The sequence below is a fragment of the Carettochelys insculpta genome, chromosome 8 (genome assembly GCF_033958435.1).
Source record: "Carettochelys insculpta isolate YL-2023 chromosome 8, ASM3395843v1, whole genome shotgun sequence".
Taxonomy (NCBI): domain Eukaryota; kingdom Metazoa; phylum Chordata; order Testudines; family Carettochelyidae; genus Carettochelys; species Carettochelys insculpta.
Window position 1 is genome coordinate 28186407 of NC_134144.1, and position 23566 is coordinate 28209972.

Here is a 23566-nt window from a genome sequence, read left to right on the forward strand (position 1 = left end):
GCTCCATGCTGGAGCTTTGCAAAGCAGTTAGATACAGTCAACACAATGACGATAAACAAATGAATTCAAAATGCCACACTTCCCGTTTCCTACTTCTTGCTCACCTGGAGCGATGACACAAAAAGACCCTGGGGGGGGCATCATGGCACAGTTTCCAGGGCTAACAAAATGGATTTTAACCCTCGTTAATCTGTACCGGTTTAGCTTGACATTGCAGATTTAATTTTCTTGAGTAAATTCATTGGGAAGTCAGCACTACAGAAGTGTCACAGTTGCTTAGAATCAGCTTATTGGGTGCGAGGGTGTAGACAGAGAGTTTATAAAATTGACCACAGAGCCTTAAATTCAACTTTATCTCTTAGTATAGAACAGCCTTCAGCTACAGCGCTGATTAACAACTTGTGCATGTCATAACACTCATATCTGAAGATGGCGTATAGCCAGTAACTGTTAATGTTAATTTCCTTATAACTTTCCTTCTGACCAAAAATCTTTTTGATGCTTTAATGTTTCTTTACAGTGTTCTGATCTCCCCCCTGTCCCATGGACACACTGTTCCAGAATTTGGTACTTAAAGTCTGCATTAAGTTAATGGATTAGCAGATATACGGACTTCTCATCACATGTCTTTCCTCTGGGATATCTTTATCATGTGGTTTTGTATATGCCTTTTAAGAGGAATTTATTCCTAGCCTTTCAGTCATGTATTATGTTCATCCATTGAATCATTTCATCACTGATCTTTGAAAGCATACTGTACATACAGCAAAACACATTGGAGCGATCGCTTCATAAATAAGGTTATGTTTCTTTCCATGTATATCTAATTTAAACATTTAGGACCAGATTTTCTGCCCTTACTCATGCTGATTTCAGTGTGTGGGCTCGATGCAATAATTACTAAATGAAATTAATTGCTAAGTGATCATAAAAATCTATGAATCTGCCACTCAGTGAGGGCAAAAGTGACAGGATCTGTTCCTTAAATGGTATTTTACTCGTTAAATTAAGTGTATTGTAATTACAGCAAATACCAGAAAGGATCTTGATTCAGGAAAGTAATTGCATGTTTGCTTAAATTTAAGTACATGCTTAAGTGTTTTAGCACATTAGGTTGCTAAATTCTACTTAATTTTCAGTATGAGAAATTGAAGAGAGTAAAATGCAGCTTTCTGTGGCAACCTTTACTATTAAAGCCATAATTTAAGAAAACTGTTTAAGCATTTCTGGTGATAGTTTTTTTGAGTTATCATCTGAGGAATGGATTTTAGGTAGGGTCTGATATAATTGTGCTCTTTTAAAATTTATCCTTTTCATCACTTCTTCATTCATAGTTTTGATTGTCTAGTTATTTTCAACATTCTGTCACACCAAAACTCAAATGCCCCAAGTTGTCTCTGTGTCCTTTTGAAGTGCTTATCTCTCGCATCCATACAGGAGAGTTAAACATGTGCAATACTTCAGCAATCTGCTGTAGATATGCAATTTTTGCATTTGACAACACCCAACTATTTGGAAGTTGTTCAATGCATTTTTTGCAAGCTATCTTCGTTTCTTGATTTCTTCTCGCATCTTCCTGTTTTTAGACTTCTCAAATGGAGGAACTTATTCACTTCTTCCACCACTCCACCATCAAGTTATATATGCAGGGACCAGAAACACACACCATGAGATCAATCTGATCAGCCAGAACAGTGACATAGTTTGATCTCCAAATTTTTCTTATTAAACATTTTCTGATTATGGCTTGTGAACCATGAAATAACTGTAAATAAAGTAATCCATTGCATAAAGTGCTTGAACAATGAACCTATGTGCAAACACTGTAATATGTTTATTGATCATTTTCAATAATTTTTTCAGCAGAAAAAGAGGCTGAACTAACTGAAATGTATTCGCTCAGAATTATGTGCTAAATTGTAATAATAAAATTGCTTACTTTAAAGAAAAAACATCTTCTGTTATATCTACTTTTAAATATCTTATAGGCAGTTTGAAATTATAAATAGCAGTGAGGCCACAAAAGAAAAATGAATTGCTAACATAAATGCTACACCAGCTGGATTCCACAATGTACATGTTGTGCCATTTCCTAGCTGCAGAGTTATACAAGAATCAATTGTCATTAAAAATAGTGTGCAATTGATATAGGACTAGAGTTATTGGAATTGCAGCTGTAGCAACCATCATTTTGAGCATTTTCATTCTTTAATCTGTACTGCAGGAGAATTCCAACAACCAAACTGAAAAAAGAAACAAAAAAAATCAAAATTGTTCACATTGTATTATGACTAATAGAGCCCTAGAAATATACATGAATCTGAATGGAAAATCATTGTATGTTTTGGAGAGAGAGAACAATTTGCTGTGGAACAAGAAAAAAAAACATATAACAATAGCCAATGCTTTGAGCTTTGACCATTATTGGAACATTTGTATCTTTCCTCCTTTTTAAATAATGCCACCAGTATTCCAATAACTCATTTTACAGTTAGTCCTTGGCAGCTACTCTCTCAATTACAGCTCAGAGATTTTGCACATCATTAAGATCCTCAAATGCTTTTATCAACAATGAATTAAGGAAGCTCTCAGTATTGAAACTTAGGCCTTCAGCTCCCTGAAACAAATAGAGAAGGGAAATATAAGGTACTTACATTAATTTCTGATTTCTGTGTATCAGTTTGTTCAAGTTGAGGCTCTATAATCCCATATGCAGTAAGAACATGACCAATTGGATGGATTTAGGAAATGACAAGACAATAATTTGTTAATTTACACTAAAATAGTCTCCAATTTCCTAAAACTGAGCCTTGTTTAATCTCACTAATACCAGGGATTAGAAAGATTATGCTTCAGAATTGACCCTGCACTTTTCTTTTTTATGCCAGCATCTGCAACAAAGTGATCAGGACCATGTCACTGTGATTCAGATATAACGAGGTCTCCAACCCGCCCCCTAATATGCTATGTTTTAAATCTCTAAATCACACACTGACATTGACATTTCTGGGTATGTCAGAGTGGGTTATCTAAGCAGATATATATCTGCTACCTACTGTGTGCTATGTAAAAATGATCAAAATTGCTGCTCAGAATGGCTGTGTCAAAATTTTCATGATTTGGGGTGAGATTCAGGGTGGTTTATATTTTTCTCTAGATCACTTTCTAGATCATCAAGAAGTAGCTGCCACCAGTCCAGTAACGAATAGGTTTTTAAAATACTTAGTGACACTAATTAATGGCTCCTGGACAAACCCTGTGGAAACTGCACAATATGTATTTTTGCAAGCTGGAACCAGCAAAAGAGTCTAAACCCCTGTGGTGGCATATAAAGACCCAACACAAAGGCTGAGATGGGAAAGAGCTGAAGCAGTATTGGGCAAAGAAAGTTCCTCCCTTGACACACTGCCATGTAAGGAGCACAAAGGGTCACCTACTTCAATCCCTAGATCAGAGGTCAGAAACCACAACAGCAAGAAGAGCCTTTTTTTTCTTTTTTTGAATTTGGTTAAAAACTCAGTAATTCAAGAGCCACAATGCATGTGAATACAAGATGGTCCTTAATAATAACATCAAACCACACTTTTTTGTACCCCATATTAAAAATAGAACACACAAAATGATTTGTAATGTGATATGTGTTTACTGCAGGACGTTCACAAACTTTTTACATATTCTGTTTCCTCACATTATACATGAGTGTGTTTGTACTACTGTCTTCCTGACTTTCACTCCCAAACCCAGTTTAATTATGTCAATTTTACTTCACACATAATTTCAGTTTTCTTTATTTCTTAACATGCATGCTGCCCTTCACAGCAGGAATGCCACATGCTTCCTTTTCCTTTTCAAAATCAAAACTCTACATGAGCAAAACACAAATACAGTATCATATCCCACTAAGCACTGCACATATTAAAGGTGGGGAGTTAGCCAACCTTTTGAGATCACATATTTAGATACGAGCTGTTCATTGTTGGGCTTTCAGGCATTCACCGTTTATTGAAAATAATCAGGAGATTTTTTGGGGGGAGGCTTTGTTTGATTGGTTGGTTGTTTTTTTTTTTTGTTTGTTTTGTTTTGTTTTGTTTACTTTGCACTTATAGTGTTGGGAGCCACAAAGAAGCCCTTAAAGAGCTGCAGGTTGCAGACCCCTGCCCTGGATTGTGGAAACGTTAAGCAAAGGACTTCACCCAATGGCAGGTATACCCCAGTGAAGGCATTGTGTGTGATAGAAAGTAGACCAGGAGAAGGTGAGCAGGATATGGGCTCAACCCAGGCCAACCCAAGCTGTCTCATTTTCAGGCCCCTGGGCCGTGAAATGGTAGAGCAGAAGCACCTAGTCACCCTAACCAACACAGAACAACCAGAAGTCTTGTGGCACCTTATAGACTAAGAGAGATTTTGGAGCATAAGCTTTCATGGGCAAAGACCCGCTTCATCAGATGCATAATGTTGTTCTAGAAGCTACAGACTAACACGGCTACCTCTCTGATACTAACCAACACAGATTCCCTACTTCTAGCCCTGGGACAGAAAGGACTCTAAGTTACTGGCAAGGAGGCCAATCCAGATAGGACTCCATCCAGCATAGTGACTCCCAAACTTTTCGGCATCACGTCCCCCTTTTGATTTTTGAGAAATCCTCACCCCCCCACCTCTTCTTTACCATCATCCAACCCCCTTTTAATAAAAAATCAAGTCATAATTTAAAATAAACACAAAAACTTGATATAAAATGTTTATTTAAAATTAAAAATAAGCACAAATAGTTTTTCTTGGCCCCTTGTGGATGCCTGGTGTGGCCCCAGCTGGCCAGGTGCCTGAGCCCCATGCCAGCCGCCATTGATGCCAGCACCAACTGCCTGTCTGCCTGAGACCTGTGCTGCCAGACCCATCTGCCCAAGCCCTGCACCACACTGGCCAGCTGCTCGCCACTCACCTGCCCACCAGCCACCCAAGCCCCGTGCTGCTGGGATGAGCCACCCACCCATCAGCCATGGGCGAGTCACCCAAACTGCCCACCCAAGCCCCAGGCTGCCCAGCCCAGCAGCCCACCTGCCAGGCCAAGCCAACCGAGCCCCACATCACTGGGGCCAGCAGCCCCGAGTCCCATGATTCTGGGGCCAGCCACCCACCCACCAGCCCGAGCTGCCTGAACCCTGCGATGCCGGGGCCAATCACCCAAGCCCCACGAGTCCTGCAAGCCAGTCAGCTGCCCAAGCCCCACAAGCTGCCCATCTGAGCCCCTTTCCTCCCACAAAGCCAGGCACCACCAGCCCCCCACTTTTATTCAATCCCCATCCCCCTCACCCAAGCCAGGCACCCCTAGGCCCCCATCTAACCCCATCCTCATCCCCCTCCCCCCACAACCCACACTCAATCACCTTTGCACATGGGTCTTTGCCAGCTGCCTGCTTTTTACAGCGGCTGCACCGGGTCACCCACATAAAATGGCAGGGGCTGAGAGCCAGAAGCAAAGGCCGGCCCTTTCTTTGTGTGGGGGGGGTGATGGGGGAGGCTGTGTCACCACACGCCCCACCCCCCAGAATCTCTTCAAGCGCCCCCTTAGGGGGCATGCTCCCCAGTTTGGGAAACCATGATCCAATATATCTAGAACACATTGAACTGAAATAGAGACTCGGGTCAGAGGCTCAGACCTGCAGGCCTATTGACTGCACAAACAACCTCACTACAAGCCTTTCCCTAAACGCGTTCAACAACCCTTTGCCCTGGTCTGCCCAAGAGTTCAGAAGTTCCAATAGACAACAGAATCCATGTAGATTTCTTGCCCATTGGATTCTCATCCCTCCAAATGCTACTGAACTACACCCATGGGAGCTCCATTTGCTCTCTCCCAGAGATGGATACACAGGCCAGGCTCAGACAGACCTAAAGGAAGGTAGAATCAATAGCTAAATGACAGTTTCAGTCAAGTGTTTTGCACAAAAAACATCAGTAAAGGTGCAGCAACACAGACATCAGCACGGGCAAGGGGCTGTTTGCAGCTAGCATCCTAACGGAACCCCACGGTACCACTTCTTCACTGCTACATTTGTCCACACTAGAAAGATGAAAGGTAGTGCAGGTATGACTACCCAATGCTGTAATCACAACTCTTGACTGCGATGGAGACATACACTAAGTGACAATGTGATAGGTTCAGACACAGAGATTCCCTTGAGACTGTCACTTTAAGTGCTCAGAATACTACTGAGCCAACCTACCTGCCCTTTGGGATGTTCCACCACCCTGTCCCACTAAGTCAGATTGTTGGGTCCCCTATACCACTGACACAAAGCTGGGGTCACAGCCCACAACAAAGTAATACAGACACTGAGAGTAGCTTGACTCTGGAAAGGCCAGTTACAAGGACGTCACACAGCCTAGAATAATGGAATCACAGGGTTGGAAGAAACACCAGGGATCACCAAATTGAACCCTCTCTTAAAAACCACTAGGGCTGTGTCTACGTGGGCGCAAAGCTGTGAAATAGCCATGCTATTGGCCATTTCGAAGATTACTAATGAGGTGCTGAACTGAATATTCAGTACCTCATTAGCATTAGGACATTTCCAGCTGGGGAACTTCGAAAGTGCAGCTTTCGAACACCCACGGCTCGGTGCGGCTACATGGGGGTCCTTTTCAAAAGGACCCCACATGTTTCGAAATCCCTTTATTCCCTTCAGCTGAGCGGAATAAGTGGATTTCCAAACATGCGGAGTTCTTTCGAAAAGGACCCCCGTGTAGCGGTGCCAAGCTGTGGGCGTCCTAATGCTAAGAGGGTGTTGAATATTCAATTCAGCACCTCATTAGTAATTTTCAAAATGGCCATTAGCATGGCTATTTCGAAGATTTGTGCCCATGTAGACACAGCCTAGGAGATGGAGATTCCACCACCTCTCTAGGTCTAGGTAATCTAGGTCATTGCTTCACCACCCGTTTGGGTGAAATAAATTTTCCTAATATCCAACCTACAACTCTCCCACTGAGACCATTGCCCCTCATTTTGTCATCTGTCACCACTGAAAACTGCCTCTCTCCATCCTCTTTATAATCCCGTTTCAGGTAGTTAAAGGCTGCAGTCAAATCCACCCTCACCCTTCTTTTCTGTAGACGAAATAAGCCTAAATCCCTCAACCTCTCCTTGTAAGTCATATGCTCCAGCCCCGTAATCATTTGGTTGCCCTCAGCTGGACTCTCTCCAATGTGTCCACATCTTTTTTGTAATGGGGGACAGGAGAGCCAGAACTGGACACAATATTCCAGATGTGTCCTCACCAGTGTCGAGTAAAGGGGAATAATCACTTCCCTAGCTCTGCTGGCAGTGCTCCGACTAATACAGCCCAGTATGCCAGTAGCCTTCCTGTCTACAACGGCACATTGTTGACTCATATTCAGCTTCTCATCCACTGTAATGCCCAGGTCCTTTTCTGCTGAACTGCTGCTGAGTCAGTTGATTCCCAACGTGTAGCAGATCACAGGCCTCTGCACTTATCCTTGTTAAACTTCATCAGATTTCTCTTGGCCCAATTGTCCAACTTGTCTAGAACAAGAAGTTCTGTGGCACCTTGTAGACTAACAGATATTTTAAAGCATATGCTTTTGTGGGCAAAGACCCTCTTCATCGGATGCATGAGTGGGCAGGGGTGCAGGTTTCAGAGGAGTATTTAAAGAGTGGCGTCCCAATAAAAGGGAGGGCCAGAGTTGACAACGTCTATTCAGTCAGGGCGAAAATGGCCTGTTATCAGTAGTTTACATCAAGAGAGGAGAAAAAACAAGTCGGATCAGTTGGGGGGATGTGTCCTATTGTCAGATTCTAATGTGGAGGTGTGAACTTCCATCGCAGAGAAACTGCTTTTGTAAGGCGCCATCCACTCCCAGTCTGTTTAATTCCCGGTTGATGGAGTCAAATTTGCAAATGAATTGCAGCTCAGAGATTTCTCTCTCCATTTAATTATTGAAATTTTTTTATTGTAGGACTGCTACTTTTAAATCTGTTATTGAGCATCCAGGGAGACTGAAATGTCCTCCTGCAGGTTTGTGTATGTTGCCATTCCTGGTATCTGATTTATGTCCATTTATTCTTTTACACAGAGACTGTCCAGTTTGGCCAATGTAAAATTGCAGTGGGGCATTGCTGGCACATGATGGTATATATTATACTTGTAGATGTGTTCGTAAAGGAGCCCCTGATCATATGGTTGATGTTAGGTCCTGTGATGGTATCGCTGGTGTAGATATGTGAGCAGAGTTGGCAGTGAGGTTTGTTGCAGGGATTGGTTCCAGGTTTAGACTTACTGTGTTGTGGTCTATAGTTGCTGGTGAGAATTTGTTTAAGGTTGGCAGGCTGTCTGTAAGCAAGGACCGGCCTGCCTCCCAAGGTCTGTGAGAGTGAAGGGTCATTGTCCAGGATGAGTTGCAGATCCCTGATGATGCATTGGAGAGGCTTTAGCTGGGGGCTGTATGTGATGGCCAGTGGTGGTCTCTTGTTTTCCTTGTGAGGCCTATCTTGTAGCAGGTGCCTTCTGTGTACCTGTCTGGCTCTGTCAATCTGTTTCTTCATTTCCTTAGGCGGGTATTGTAGTTTGAGGAAAGCTTGGTAAAGGTTTTGTAGATGTTTGTCTCTGTATGATGGATCGGAACAAATACGATTGTATCTTATTGCCTGGCTGTATACAATAGATCATGTAGTGTGCTCTGGATGGAAGCTGGAGGCGTGTAGATAAGCATAGCAGCTTGTGGGTTTTCAGTATAGGGTGGTATTTATGTGACCATCGCTCATCTGCACAGTAGTGTCCAGGAAGTGGAGCTCTTGTGTGGACTGGTCCAGGCTAAGGTTGATGGTGGGTCAGAAACTGTTGAAATCACAGTGGAACTCTTCAAGAGCCTCCTTCCCATGGGTCCAGATGATGAAGATGTCATCAGTGTAGCGCAGCTAGAGGAGGGGCGCTAGGGGACAAGAACTGAGGAAGCGTTGTTCCAGGTCAGCCATAAAAATGTTGACATACTGTGTGACCATGCAGGTGCCCATAGCAGTGCCACTGATTTGAAGGAATAAATTGTCCTCAAATCTGAAATAGTTGTGGGTGAGGACAAAGTCACAAAGCTCCACCACCATTTGTGCCTCGGTCTCATCAGCGAAAATGTTCCTAACAGCTTGGAGTCCATCTTCATGTAGGATATTGGTGTAAAGGGCCTCTACATCCATGGTGGCCAGAATGGTGTTTTCAGGAAGTTCACCAATGGATTGTAGTTTCCTGAAGAAGTTGGTGGTATCTCGAAAAAAGCTGGGGTTGCTGGTAGCACAGGGTCTAAGTCATGGGTGTCCAACCTTTTGGCTTGCCTGGGCCACACTGAGTGAAGAGGAATTGTCTTGGGCCTCATATAAAATATATAATATAGTTAATGTATATAAATCACATAATAATGTTAAAAGTTTACGATCTTGTGGGGCCGCATTACTAGCTGTCCAGGGCCGCATGCGGCCCGCGGGTTGGACACGCCTGGTCTAAGTAGAGAGTCCACATATCCAGACAAACGTGTGGTGAGGGTGCCAATGCCTGAGATGATGGGGTGTCTGGGATTCCCAGGTTTATGCATTTTGGGTAGAAGGTAGAATAAACCTGGTTTGGGTTCAAGGGGTGTGTCTGTGTAGATCAGTTCCTGTGTTTTTAAAGGGAGGGTCTGCAGACACAGCCCTTGAACCCAAACCAGGTTTATTTTACCTTCCACCCAAGATCCATAAACCTGGGAGTCCCGGACACCTCAACATCTCAGGCATTGGCACCCGCACCACACGATTAACTGGATGTGTGGACTCTCTACCAGCCCTCCCAAAATCAGTAATACACAACATTGGCAGCATACATGTCCTGTCATTGCCTGAGTTGTACTCTCACTCCTCAGCCACAGTCAAGGATCCTATTCTTTATTGCTGATGGTAAGTTTTAGCATCAGACAGTTTTACATTTTTGTCCAGAGTCTCTGAATTTAACTCAGCTTTATTAAATCCCTACTCTTCCTTTATTTCAAACCCTAGTTTCAATTCTCAGTAATGTGTATAAAAGCACAAGCTTTCTCTCAGGAAGCTCAACAAATGAATATGGAGTGCAACATCACAGACTGATGCCTAAAGTGCAAAATAGATGTCTTCTGAACAAAACAATGTTAAGAATAAAAGCTGGTCATGGTTCTCCCCCATTTATTCGCATTATTTACCTATCCATGGTTTTATTCTGCACTTGTTACCAGGGTATCTGTCAGTACTTTGTTATGGACTAAATATAATACAAATACGTTGACTGGAAGAGTTAGCTACAGCCAGGCAATACTGTACCATCCTTTTTTTAGTAGAAGTCTCCTCTGAAATTAATTAGGAGTTCTACCTAGAAACTGAGGACACAGTCTGGCTGAGTGTATATCTCCTAAGATCTTGGGACAAAATATTCAATTCTGTGAGGGTAATTAAGTGAATACTTGTTATCAAAGTAACTTTCTGACCATTGCCAGTGTACTGTAACTGGGCATGCTACTGTTATCTCCCTAAACTGACGCTGTTATTTGTCATGTTAATTATGAACCCAGATGATAACAGAAATAACTATTCGAAAATAATCAGTCCCTGATACTAAATAAAAAAGCAGCTGGGGAGTTGTAACATGAAGCCATATATGTTAAAATGGCGAGTAAATAATCCCCCGGGATTTAAGAAGGCTGTTTCTATGGTGCTGTTGTATAAGACTGATTAAAACAAATGATGGGTACAAAGTTCAGTTCTAAAATTATCTCCTTCATTTTCATTTACATGGAAGCCTTTCACACGCAAAACCAATCAAAGTGCAAACAGCTAGTATTGTGGCTCTTTCCAGAAACAGACTTTTCAGCTCTTGAGGTAAGCAACTAAATATGTGGATTGTTTCTGAGGGTTTGGCTCAGACATTTACATAGTTTACAGTCAGCTGCAAAATTTGGATTCCGAAAGAGGGTTGGATTCCAAACTTCCCCTCCCCACAGACTGCATCAGAACAGGGGGCTGGTTAAAGTCCACATCTACTTTTGCAATAATTCTGGTTGTTTTTGTTTGCTTGTGGGGACTACACAGTGAAGGACGACATCCATCTATCACAATCAAAAATCAGGTTAAGAAGTATCAGCTATCATGCAAACTGTTCCTATAACAACATTTTTGATTGCTAGTATAAGTTTTAGTTAATCATTAGAGTTGAGTAAATAGTGATAAAAATGTCCATGACCAGTCATCCAGATTCAGAAGTGAATTTATCATGGGCCTGTGTCCACCACCTGTCTGTGTCCATTCCCGATCAGCCCAGCTTTTACAACATAAATACTTTCAAAAAGTGTTTGAGCTCAAATATTCCCGAGAAGTAAATTGCAAATTGTTTACTTCACAGTAAAAAATCACAATCTGCAAATTTACCGTGTGTAAACTACCTGCCTGTGTCAGGACATATTACTTCTCTTCTTGCATCGGGTGAGCTATAAAATGACCTACATATAACAACTGAATAGCCTTCTCATGCTTTGTCTAGTGTTCGCTAGTCACATGAGTTACTGATGTTACAAACATTAACACCCAATCTGTTTTCTGTTAGTTGGAAACAGGGTTCATACCTGAGCTAATTGATCTTCATGGATCGCTTGGGCGTTAGTCTTCCACAATGTTCTCTCCTCTTTTCTATCTCTAGTTGGCTTAAAATTATTACCTAGATTCCATCCTTCATGGCTGTGTGAGGTTGAGGTGACCTAACTTATGAGGATTAATTAAAAATAAACAAAAGTCACTTACGTGCATTATGGTGGTGAGATCAAATCAGGCCTACGCCTCAGCTCACTGGAGGCACACACAGCGCACTGCCGGCAGGGAGTGCAAAGCAGCCTTACGCAATCCTGGGGCTTTGTGCTGAGTCAGGCCCCTATGCCAGGTAGAGACAACCGAAGGCTGCTTTCATGTGTGTCTGGGAGTCGGGGTAAAAGTAACTTCCTTTCTTACAGACCCTGTTGTGCTGTAGTGCCCCTTGGGGAGAGGTAGGTCAGGTCGGGGCAGGGAAGGGGTTTGCAATAGGACAGCACCTGTAAGAAACTTGTGTGTGTGACGGAGTTGGGGGGAGCTCATGGCAGGGACTGGACGGTGTGAGGGAGGGGGCTCAGGAAGGGACTTGGGGGTGCAGGAATCAGGGGGTTGCGTTGTGGGGGATGCAGCAGTCAAGGACAGGGGATCAGGAGGTGGGGAGTCTCCAGGCAGGGGATGGGGGTGTGAGGTGTTCAGGAGTCAGGGCAGGGAGTTGTGTGGTCTGAGTCAGGGTAGGGGTGTGGGGATGTGTGGGGCTCAGTGCAAGGGACCGGCATATGGAGACAATTCAGAGAATGGCAGTAGGTGAGTGGGGCATGCAGCCCAGTGTGGCAGGGACCCCAACGCCTGGCTGTTGGATCCCCAGGGCTGGCCAGCCAGGTGGGAACCCTGCTGCTTAGCTGCCTGAGCCCCAGGTGTGGAGCCTGGGTGTGCTGTGGCTGTGTTGCGCAGTGTGTCAGCAACATCCAGAGCCCCGCCCTCAGCCAGCCAGTCTCTCACTGGTGGGCTGCAATGGCTTTCTTCTCCCTTTTCCTGCGATTGAAAAGGAGTATCACAGTAGCTTCCCACCATGCCCACTACAGCAGCTTCAGGGAGGGCTGCAGCATAAGAAGCACTATATTGGCTCTAAGCCATCCCATGATCCCTCTACAAAGGGCTTCTCCCTGGGCCAGTTAAATGGCCATTTGTGGAGCTGGAGCTGTGCAAAGAGGCTCTGACACAGTTGGGGAGCAGGTCTTTTCATCTTCAGCACAAGCAAGAGACTTTGGGTCCTCTATGAACCATGAATCCAATGATATTTTTGGTGAAGGTTAAAACCTCATATTTCTAGAGAATGTTTACATTCCAAAGTCGTCATTAGCAATCTCAAGGACTAATACAGACGTATTGACATTCACTTCATCTAATTACTAAGAAAGATTAGTAAATTGCAGGATATAAATTAAAATAGAGGGTAAGCCAGTAAAATGCACTAAAACGTTCACAGGCAGGCAGCTGGCCAGCCATTGGGTAATTACATTTGACAAAACTCTATACATAAACTCAAGGGTGAAGGGGCCCCAATTCCTTTTGAGCTCAGAGAAGTAGCTCTGCTGAGATGTCAACCCTCAATTCTAGTGAAGACATCACTGCAGCACAGGAGCTTCTATCTAGCTTCTACCTTTACTTCCACTTGTCATTACATGTCCTTCCTGGGAAATACCCAGGCAATCCTTTGAGGGTCAGATTCAGATTCCACTGAGCTCAGTAGGAATTGGGTCAGGCCCTGTGACTGCAAAAGGAAGTAGGATTCAAGATTCTTGCAGGATAAACCACTCTTGAGACCAGCAAAGCGGGGGAATATTGAAAATATCTTTTGTAATACATGATTTAGCGAGCAGCTACTCACACTGCACCGAGTACCATGGTATCTGAGCCCCTTTGTGCCGTCCAAAATTCAGCTGCTGTGGCTCACTCACTCATCCCAAATGCAAACCAAAGTCTGGAAAACCTGATCATTCATCTCCTCCCCGTGTTTGTCACATAGTAGGGAGTATGACAGCTCTTTTGCTAGGAAAAGTGCATGAAGCATAAAAGTCTCACTGTCACCAGAAGACTGGATGTATTTCCTGCACATGCATTCCCGCGAGTGTCTGCTTTTGCACAAGTACTGAGCAAAGAGAAAGCTTTTTTGTTGTTGTTTTGTTTTTTTGCCTGCACTTTGTTGCTAATATTTGGAACTCAGCTGTTTAGAAATCTTTCCTATCAGGGCTGTACTAAACCCATTGCAAATGCAGTGTTCCCGAATTTGCTGGAATACATTGCTGAGAGCTGTTTTGTAAGACCTAGATTCTGCCACCCATACTTACACTAAGATGGATCTTCCTCTGAGTTGTCCTACTGATTTCTTGCTTAGCAAAGCCTTAGACTGTATAAGGGTCAGGTAAGGAATTTGAACATAGCCTGTCATCTAATACACGTGTGGGAGAAAGGGACATTTTGCCACTGTGACTATTTCAATCCTGTTAGATGTAGCTACACAAATGCAATAAGGGCACTAAACAGTAAGATTTTATTGTTGCTTCTGAAAATCCTTTTGACATACAGCTGATCATCTTTCATTTTCCCCAATGTTATTGTGTCATTTGGCCCTGCTTAAATAAAAACAGGTCTACACGGCAGGGTTGTAAAAACAGCAGTGGCTGCCAGTGTCATATCCGTGCCAGTATTAATACTGTTATTAATGTGATCAAAGCTACACCGCTATTAGCAATGGAGGCAAAACTTCCTTTTCACTGCTCTTTGCATCTGTTCCTAAAGTCATTGAGTTAAATTGACAGCATAGCCAACGTAAATGGTATTCATACATAACACGTAGCAAAGCCAACTGCTGACTCAAAAAATTAACGGGAGTTGTTAATGGCAGTTTTGAGAGGTTTACTGCTTTTTCTGAGTATTTTATTCCCAAGTTAGAAACTCATATTTGCAATTGAAAACAGCTGTTATTGGCTTACTCACTTTCAGCTTCCTGAACAACAGTGAGCAGTCAGAACCTTGGCAACCAGGAGTCTAATGCTGCGTGAGCTCAAAAGCTTCTCTCTCTCACCAACAGCAATTGGTCTAATAAAAGATGTTACCTCACTCACCTCATCTCTCCAATACCCTGGACCATTACACATGAAACACACATAAGAACACAACTTAAGTCCCTGAGATTTCCGTCTTTAATTAGGTGTCAGTGCGAGTTTTGCCTGAATAAGGAATGTTGGACTGGCCTTATAACTGAATGCAAATAGACGTGAACCTGCTACAGCTCTTCTCCACAACTATATATTTTGTCTACAATGAAACTAAAATGTGAATATTTGAGAAACTAAAATGATTTATTAAAATGTGCAATATAATAAATTTTAGTATGGGATTTTTTTTGTAATAGGTAGGTACGATAGGATAGTCCACCACCCAAGAGTGGTACCTAGGGATCAGCTGTCCCCATCTCATGTGGCACAGTCCATTAGGGTTTTGATAGAGCTGTCATATAGATATTTATACACACACAAGCACTTACATGAGGACATAGAAGCTATTGAGAGAGAGAAAGTTGTCTGAGCAATGAGTGGTGCTTAGCAGGAGACCTCATCACTGTGTCTTTAAGAGCTTGAGACCAGGGCCCTTGAAAAGTGGGTAGGGAAAGCCTCCTCTCTCACTCCCTGAACTGAGGATGAACTGGGAAGACCACCATACACAGCAGAGCAGACACAAGCAGCGGCAGGCTGGCCAGCTCAAACTGCTAAACTCAAGGACCAGCTGGGGCAAAGCGTCCAGTTGAAGAAGCTGGCTCACAACAGCCAGCTCACAAAAACACCACCACCACCACCTGCACACATTCGGACAAAACTTTACAAAATGGTCACAGAGGAAATAGAATGCCTTCTCTGCCAGCTCTATGGCTAGCATCTCTTCTAAGGGTTCTTAGCAGGTGGAACAGGAGAAGCTGCTCTAAAGCGACAGGGAATGCACCCCTTTTCAGTTCAGGCACTTGTCTCATCTCTTAGGAGAAACCTCAGGAGTCATTCCAATTCTAATGCTACAGTGCTACGCAGCATATTCAGCATGAGGGAGGGTTGAGGTTGTCTGGCTCCTATGGTTGCAGAGTAGATGATCCCTTTGTAGAAATGTGTGGGTGTGGCTGGTTGTTTTCCAACTGTTTTTGCTGGGACATTTGGAACATAGCATATGTCAGCAGAGGGCAGTTCCCAGACTTCCATATGTGACAAAGGCAACTTTGCCAAAGAGATTGGATTGAGCAACCACCTCAGTGCTACACAGAGCTGTCCAGTGGGCTGTCAACCTTGGCTCGGTCCACTGGACAAGAAGCAGGAAGGTCCACCTCCAGAAAGGGCAGGGCTTTGGGCAGAAGGGGCAGTGCTGGAGGCAGCCAGCCATCTGTACTGCCCAGGCCACAGCTACCCGCCTGCTCCCAAAGGCAGCTGGTAGCTTTGGGCCCTTTTGCATCACCAGACCTTGGGAAAACTGCTCCCAACCCCCATCAACAAGCCTGGGTCTGTTCAGACCAACATCCCTAGGCATCAGCAGGAGTCAAACTGGAAAAAGGGAATAAGATAGCAGTATTCTTGCAAGCTCTGCCTACAAAAGAAGCTCCATCTATTTGGGAAGCAGAAGTGAGACATGTCTCTAAAGAGATTGCATGGATGTTCAAAATATTAATCACAGGTTTTCAGATGGACTCTGATAGCCTACTGGGACGTGGGCCCCGCTGTGAATTTTGTATACACCCAAGAGCTCTGCATAGCTTCTCAGGTGTGGTTTCCCTTGGGCAGGACTCTGTTTGGCTTCTTATTGATAGAGGTGCAGGAAGTGCAAGTGCTTTCCCAAATCCAGCCCCACTCCCCTCTCTGGATGCAGAAAATGAGTTGAGCTGTCACTCAGAATAAATGACATTCCTTTTCAGAACAGTGTATTTCCTCTGCTTTCTCAGTCACTTTGATGAGGGCTGAAATCGTTAATAATGGTGACATGTAAAGTGTCATCATTGGCCTCTGATTTAACATCTACAGAAATTAATGGGCTTTTTCCCCATGCCCCAGAGTTATTATTTCAGGCTCTATGCAAACACAGGCAGACACTATTACATGACTTTGTATGTGGTTCATCTTTCTGAAGTTATCTTTGCTCCAGTAAGAGCTAGAAATTTATGTTTGTATTTAAGTGAAAACAAAGATCCTGGGCAGCAATATGACAGGTTATGTGATGTGCTGGCATGACGTATTACTACATAGCTCATCATTTCAAGCCCTGGGTATTATTCATATGCAGAACTAAAAAATACCCAGAAGTGCAACAAAGGGAAAAGATAGAATTAGAAGCAGGAAATAAAAATGGAGCGTAGAGAGGGAGATTTTTACCTGACTGCTTAGAGTTCTGTTGAAGGCTTTAGGACCAAGTAGGTGACCCAATTCTTGGCGTGGCTTCAAACTCATAATACACTTTTGTCATAAACTGGACAGACTGTGCCAGCAGATTATTTGATGTTAAAGCAACAAAGCCAGTTCATACAAAGAAGTAGGTCTCACATTTGGATCAAAGTGAACCTCAGTTAATTTAAGTCTGAGCTAATAAATGTGAAATGGTTTTGTCCTGAAAGCCACTTTCTCCCTCCCCGCCACCACAGTTATCAGCTTTTTCGTGAGCCGTTGCAATATGACACTCAACTATTATGCATCTTAGGCATATTTTCATTTTATTTTCACTTCAAATGGCAGTGATTTATTCTGCATTTATAATAACCCATGTATCTTAAGACAAGAATAGCTCATGATTATACCATGGTTGTGAAAGCAGATTCTATACAGGTAGAATAGCATCTGATTTCTGTTGATTTCAGCAACATTGTGCCAAGATACCCAAGTAAGAATGAAGAGAACTGTGTTTAATCTCAGCCAAGGCTTTAATTTAGCAAAGTACTTGAGCGTATGTTTAACAGTAAGTACAGCTAAAATCCCTCTCTGCTCAGTGGAGCACTTAAGCACCTCCTTCAATCAGGGAATGAATTTCATGGACCCAATATTTTGTTTTCATCAGAGTGTATTCCACATCTTCCCTTTTCTCTTTCAATTAATTGTATGCTAAATTTTTATTTCAAAGAAAGAATATGACGCTTAGTAATAAAATAATAAGGTGAATAATTAAGACTAAGAATCAACAAAAGATTATCAGGCTGGGCTGAACCTGAAGAGATGAAATTCTCATGGTCCTTCAGCCCTCCTTCCTGTTGCCCCTCACTAGCAAGGAAAGAGCAGGACTGAGAGCAGACAAGGTAGCCGGGCTGTCCCCAGAGGCACTGCCCTGAAGTGGGGGAAGGAGAGCAGGAAGTGAATCTGAGGACAGAGGTGGCTGTGAGAGGGTGGTTATTTCCTGCACGGACCCTGCTCCTGTAATGACTGAGAAACACCGAAATCATTTCAGAATGAAGGAGAGAGGAAGCTAAAAGAAGAATATTCGCACTCAAAGGATATTGTGCAGAAAAATAAACCCCTTTGTTAGCATCTGCCAATGTCTAGCTACAACCATAAAAGGTAAATAGTCTCAGAGGGGTAGCCATGTTAGTCTGTAGCTTCACAAAGAACAAGATGAAGTGGATCTTACCCACAAAAGCTCATTACCTCAAAAATAAAATTGTTGGTCTTTAAGGTGCTACAGGAATGCTTGTTTTTATACACCCACACAAAATAAGCAATGCCAAGTGCAGTATATACAGCAATGGAGAAAACTTTGGAGGCTGAAATTCTGATAGCAACAAAGGGGCTTTAGCTGTGACAGGACTTTGCATAGAACTGGCCTAATATTTTTATCACTCTCACCAGTGGCATTAGTCCTTTGCTTTCATAAACATTAAATGGATCCCAAAATTAAAAATAAAAATGCATGAAAATGTATAATCCATAGAATAATGTGCCAGATCTCAGCTGGGTCAATGAAAAACATAACTCTTTGGAAGCCAGCAGTTGAGTTGCCTTTATTATTGCTAACTTTCTACTAGACTCATAATATTGGCAGAACGCCCTCCACCAAAAAGTGATTTACAAGACATGTACAAGATGGAGCAGAATAGAAATCTTTCCTTTCACAGGTATGTTTTGTTGTCTACAGGACATCCTGTAGCTGTTGAGAATTTAAGTCTTATTCTTGCAAATTATTATTGTAGTTGTATGAGCCCATATGATTATTCCAACAATGTGTGCATGAGAAAATATACAAAGCAATGTTTCCCTATTCGGTATGTATCACTTGAAACCAGATCCACAAACAGCCTTTAAATCATTTAGTGTAGTCTGGTGTTCACTGTCTTCTTGGATGTAAAATGAGGAGGAAGCCACACAGACTCATCTTCTAGTTTCTGAGAAACTGCCATTAATGCAGAAGTATTTACGCTGAATTACCATCACATCTTCACTTGAGTGGTAAAGCAGGATGAGCTGTACTTAGTTCAGTTCAGACAGATTCCTAGTTTTGCCCTGAAATGTGTAGTAGACATGAGGGATGGATGCAATGGCTTGGAGAAAAAGCCGACTTTGAACCATTTCTATAGCCCAGCTCAGATGGAATTTACTATCAAGTTCTGAAAGGTTCAACTAAGTTTTGTTTCCCTTGTTTCACTGCAAGGGGCTGCAACCACACATGCCCAAATGCCACAAAACTGGGCTCTGAGAAGAGGCCTCTAGGAACAGATGCACCATAAAATATTAAAGAGAGTTGGTTCTTACAAGATTATTACCTAAGTTTTTTCAAGGCATTTCAAGTCTTAGTAACCTTTGGTGAGACACACCTGCCTTTAAAAGCATATCCACATCTGAAATTCAAACCCTCAGAAGCATGTGCCTCATTAAACTATTTGATTTTCATTGGAGTAGTGCAGTCCTGTGGCTAGTTCATTAGACAATCAGGTCAGTCTCAACCATGCACAGACCTGATGCATGACTTTGAGTAACTCACTAAACCCTTATGCACCAAAGCACTTTGTTGTTCTGCTAAATATTACGTCCACCTTTATTAACTATAAAGACAAGCACTAACTAATTCATCATTGTCATTGGGGAGGAGCCATTCCTCCTTCCTGTACAAAAGGCATTTCTAGTTCAAGCATTTGGAGCTTGATCCAGCAATGTGCAGGTTAATGCTTAGACATGCCGAGTGCCTTTTAACTCTCACTGACTGAGAGTTCAAGGTGCTCAGTGCCTCCAGGATCAAGTTCACAGTGCAACTTGTACCTGGAGCTTTGTAAGTAAATATTTTAATAGCTATTTCTAACAGATCAAAATAAAAAAAAAAGTAATGGAAATGGTGAACCACAAATGCACCAAGCAGCCTTTCCCTGCAGCAGATGATGTACAAAATGTTCTCACATATGAGAACTATCCCTCTGTACACAGACATCACGCACCTATGCACATGCAACAAGATACATGTGAACATCAAGCATTCACACACAGACAGTTGTACCAAGACGCACCATATCTGGTAAAGCTTATAGATTTTAATTTTTGAAAATAATTATAACTTTACGAAAAAGATCCAAAGCAAATGAGATGCAGGCCTATTTTTAACCAAAGAATAAGCCAAGTTCTATGAACTCCTGTAGAAGGTAATGGAGATGGTTAAGGTCCTTTCCACAGCCTGGTTAAAATGTTACTGATATTTGCTGCAGTACTAAATAGTCATAAAATGAGTTATTTGGCATGGGATTGTAACAATTGTATGAAATTCTTTGAAAATTGTATGAAAAGAGCAGGCATGCACCGAATTGTTTACAATAAAATTTTCTGTGCATTAGAAAGGTGTCTTTATTCTCTGTTTTCTATTTAGTACGGCAACTGTTCTCTGATTACAAAAGGGAAAGAACTGCACTATGAAAGAGCATCAAGGAGTTTATTTTGAATGAAGGCTGAGCAATCCTGATGAGCCATGTGCCACTGAGTTAGGAAGAGACTAGAGACTGAGAGCCAGATATTTCAGTGCCATGTGGCTACTGAGGCTGACAGCCACCGTGGGCCGGGCGCAAGGTAGAGACAGGCCCAGCTCCATGGCCCCAGAAGGGAAGGAGCCTTGGGTGGAAGTGGTGGGGCCAAGAACATTAAGCCCTTAGTGCCATCAGGAGCATGGTACTGGGTCCTCTCCCCAGCCCTCAGTGGCCACACAGAGCAGCACTCCCATTGCATTTCAAAGGGGCCCAGAGCTCCCGGCTTTTGCCACTGCTACTGCAGTAGTGGCAGCAGCCAAGAGCTCCAGGCCCTTTGAAATGCCGGGCCCACATGCAGTTCCCACTCTTGCACATACACCCCCCTCCCCCCAGTGCCGGGTCTCAGTACAATACAGGCGTGTACAGCTCTGGAAGGATCCCCGCTCATCTGTCGCTGATGTGAATGGGAAGTGAAAGTGCTCAGTGCTTCTCAGTCCTCAAAGAACTGAAATGGACTCTGCTGTTAGAGACTAGCTGTGAGTGTAGAGCCCCACTATCCAGCAGGCCAATCAGAACAAATCTGAAACATTTAAAAAACGTACTCAAGATGATTTCCCTTCATTAAAGAGGAAATAACATTCAAGAGGACTGTGAACAGAAAAAGCAAAAACAAAAAACAAAACAAACTAAACAGCAGGTTTTTTCTCTCGAGGCTCTTATGATTCCATGCTTACTAATGCCCCCTGGAAATTTGTCTAACAAACCCTTTCCACCAAGTAGCGTTTCCAGAGTAGTGAAGAAGGTAGGTAGGCTCTTATCTGCTCCCCTACTCTGTAGAACCAGTGGCCAGAACTATGGCAGTTGTGATCCCAGTCAGCATACAGGAACTATTATTACTATTATCCTTATTTCTGTTGTAACTAATTTGCTATTTGCTCACAAGAAATATCTCCAGAAATGGCATTTCAAGAGGTGGAATTGTAGCTCACCAGAAGCAAGAAAATACTTTCTTTTTCTTGGATGCATGGGCCTGATTCTGCTACTTTTATTCAAGTATTTCCTTAGTCCCAAAATCAAGGGCAGGCAATAAACACTCAGCAGGCCATACACAGATCTCCAGGGTTAGCCCTTGAGGGCCCTGAGATGCTTGACACATTGCATGCACAGGTATAGCCGCTCACAGCACCCATTGGCTGCAGATTGCAACAAGAAGTGGCCAGGCAACTGCTTTCTGCAGCTCCTATTGGCTGAGCACAGCAGCCAGTAGGAGCTAATCCTGGTGAACCACATCCCACTTATTGCCAAGTCCTACCCCAGATAGTTCTCACAAGCTCAGTTGGACTTCCCACAGGGTAAAGACGGTATTGTTAGCAAAGTCATCTCTGTTATTAAGTGGCAAATGAAACATACTCCTTATAAAACTAATGTGTCAGTTGTAGCATAAAATTTGTCAGCAGGAAAAATGTAGTGTCACATTTGCAGAAAATGGGAAATAAACCCTGGCAAATGGATAGGAGTCTTTTTTAAAGTCTTTAAAAGGGCAGTAGTGAAAACTGATTGGGAAATTTGTCAACTGCATTACATTAACAGCAGAGTAACAGAAAACTGAGTGAATCTTGGATCACTTACTCTCTTGACAGGCCTTTACTGTGTAGTGATACTATTCTCTCCATTGTTAGGTAGCTCTCCATTAAAAGCTGAGATTTCAACCTCCGCCTCATAGGAGAAAAGAAATTGATCATCCTGAAATTGTACATGCTGTAGATCATCCCAAGTCCATTTTGGGGGGAAGTTTCATTTTAAAAAGCATATAAAGAACTTTAAATTATGATATTTTGAAAATTTTGACGTGATTTACTCTGAAAATTATTCAAGTACTTTCTTTCTAGTCTCCAAATTTTCTTGAGCTAGAAATTCCAGATTTGCTTTAGCAGCTTTGTGGAAGCATGGGTTTACGACTAAGCATGTCCTGGACCCTAATCTCATCTTCCTGGAAATCTTCTCCGACACGTCTCCACAACGATTTTGTTGGCAGAGCAGAGAAAGAACAGACACTCCAGAGAATGACCCTCCTGCCTGGTATCAAAGGGATAGCTGTGTTACTCAGTATCTTCCTGCTTGGAAGACCAGAGTTTTATTAAATTCTGCAATACAATGATCATGTTTTCTTCTAGGAACTGGAGAACCAAAAACTCTATTAGTTGAACTTAACTCTACAGATTCCCCTGACAACATCACCATTGTCAAAGAGGAGTGTGTGTGGAAGGGGCATCTGGGATTGCTTCCAACCCTCAGAGGCAACTGAGGCTTCATTCCATGTGCCACAAAAAGAGCATCCCTGAAGGCTAGATTTCTGGCCTTATTGAAGTGAATGGGAGTTATGGTATTTACTCCAGTGGGGCCTGGACCTATACAATTTATAGTCCTTTTCTGCTCATATAAAACCATATTGTCAAACATAGGCCTTTTATTTCTGTACAGCTGATTTGTGGTTTAGAGGATACATGTTACTTACCTTGGGTTGACTGTTCATTTATAATAACCAGTGATGCTGGTGTGGGCCTTCTTTTCCTGATCTGTGAAAAACACAGGTCCAAACAGAGTCATTAAAGATACCCACTGGCCTCCATCCAAAGCAAAGTACAAGTTGTCAGTTGTCTTAGGCTATGTCTAGAATAGAGGATTTTGTTGGCCATTTTGTTGACAAAACCTGTGGTGTGTCCAGATTATCAAGTGTGTTATGTCAACAGTAAATTGATAGAACGCAGCACTTTTGTCGACATCTGTACCCCTCTTGCCATAAGGAAGAGTATGTCTATTGACAGAGATCTGTCAACAAAACTCCTGTCTGGATGTTCCAGGGTGGCCTCTGTCAACAGAAAGGGCTTCTTTGACATCAGGCCCTATCTGCTCTGCTTCCAGTTGGCCATTTTGTCAAGACAGCAGCCAGGCAGTCCAGCCACTCTCTGTTGACAGAGCAGATAACTCTTTCAATCCACTTGATGGTCTGGCCACGA

General features: G+C 42.9%; 1 protein-coding gene across 2 annotated transcripts in view; it reads right to left on the reverse strand.

Annotated features, from left to right (window-relative positions):
* The window catches only part of PPP1R1C (protein phosphatase 1 regulatory inhibitor subunit 1C), a 74180-nt gene that overhangs the window by 45961 nt on the left and 4653 nt on the right, over positions 1 to 23566 (reverse strand). For both annotated transcript variants that reach the window (XM_075001386.1, XM_075001387.1), the window contains exon 2: positions 23065 to 23125. In XM_075001386.1, the coding sequence (XP_074857487.1) occupies positions 23065 to 23125 (61 nt within the window). The remainder of the gene's footprint in view (positions 1 to 23064; positions 23126 to 23566) is intronic.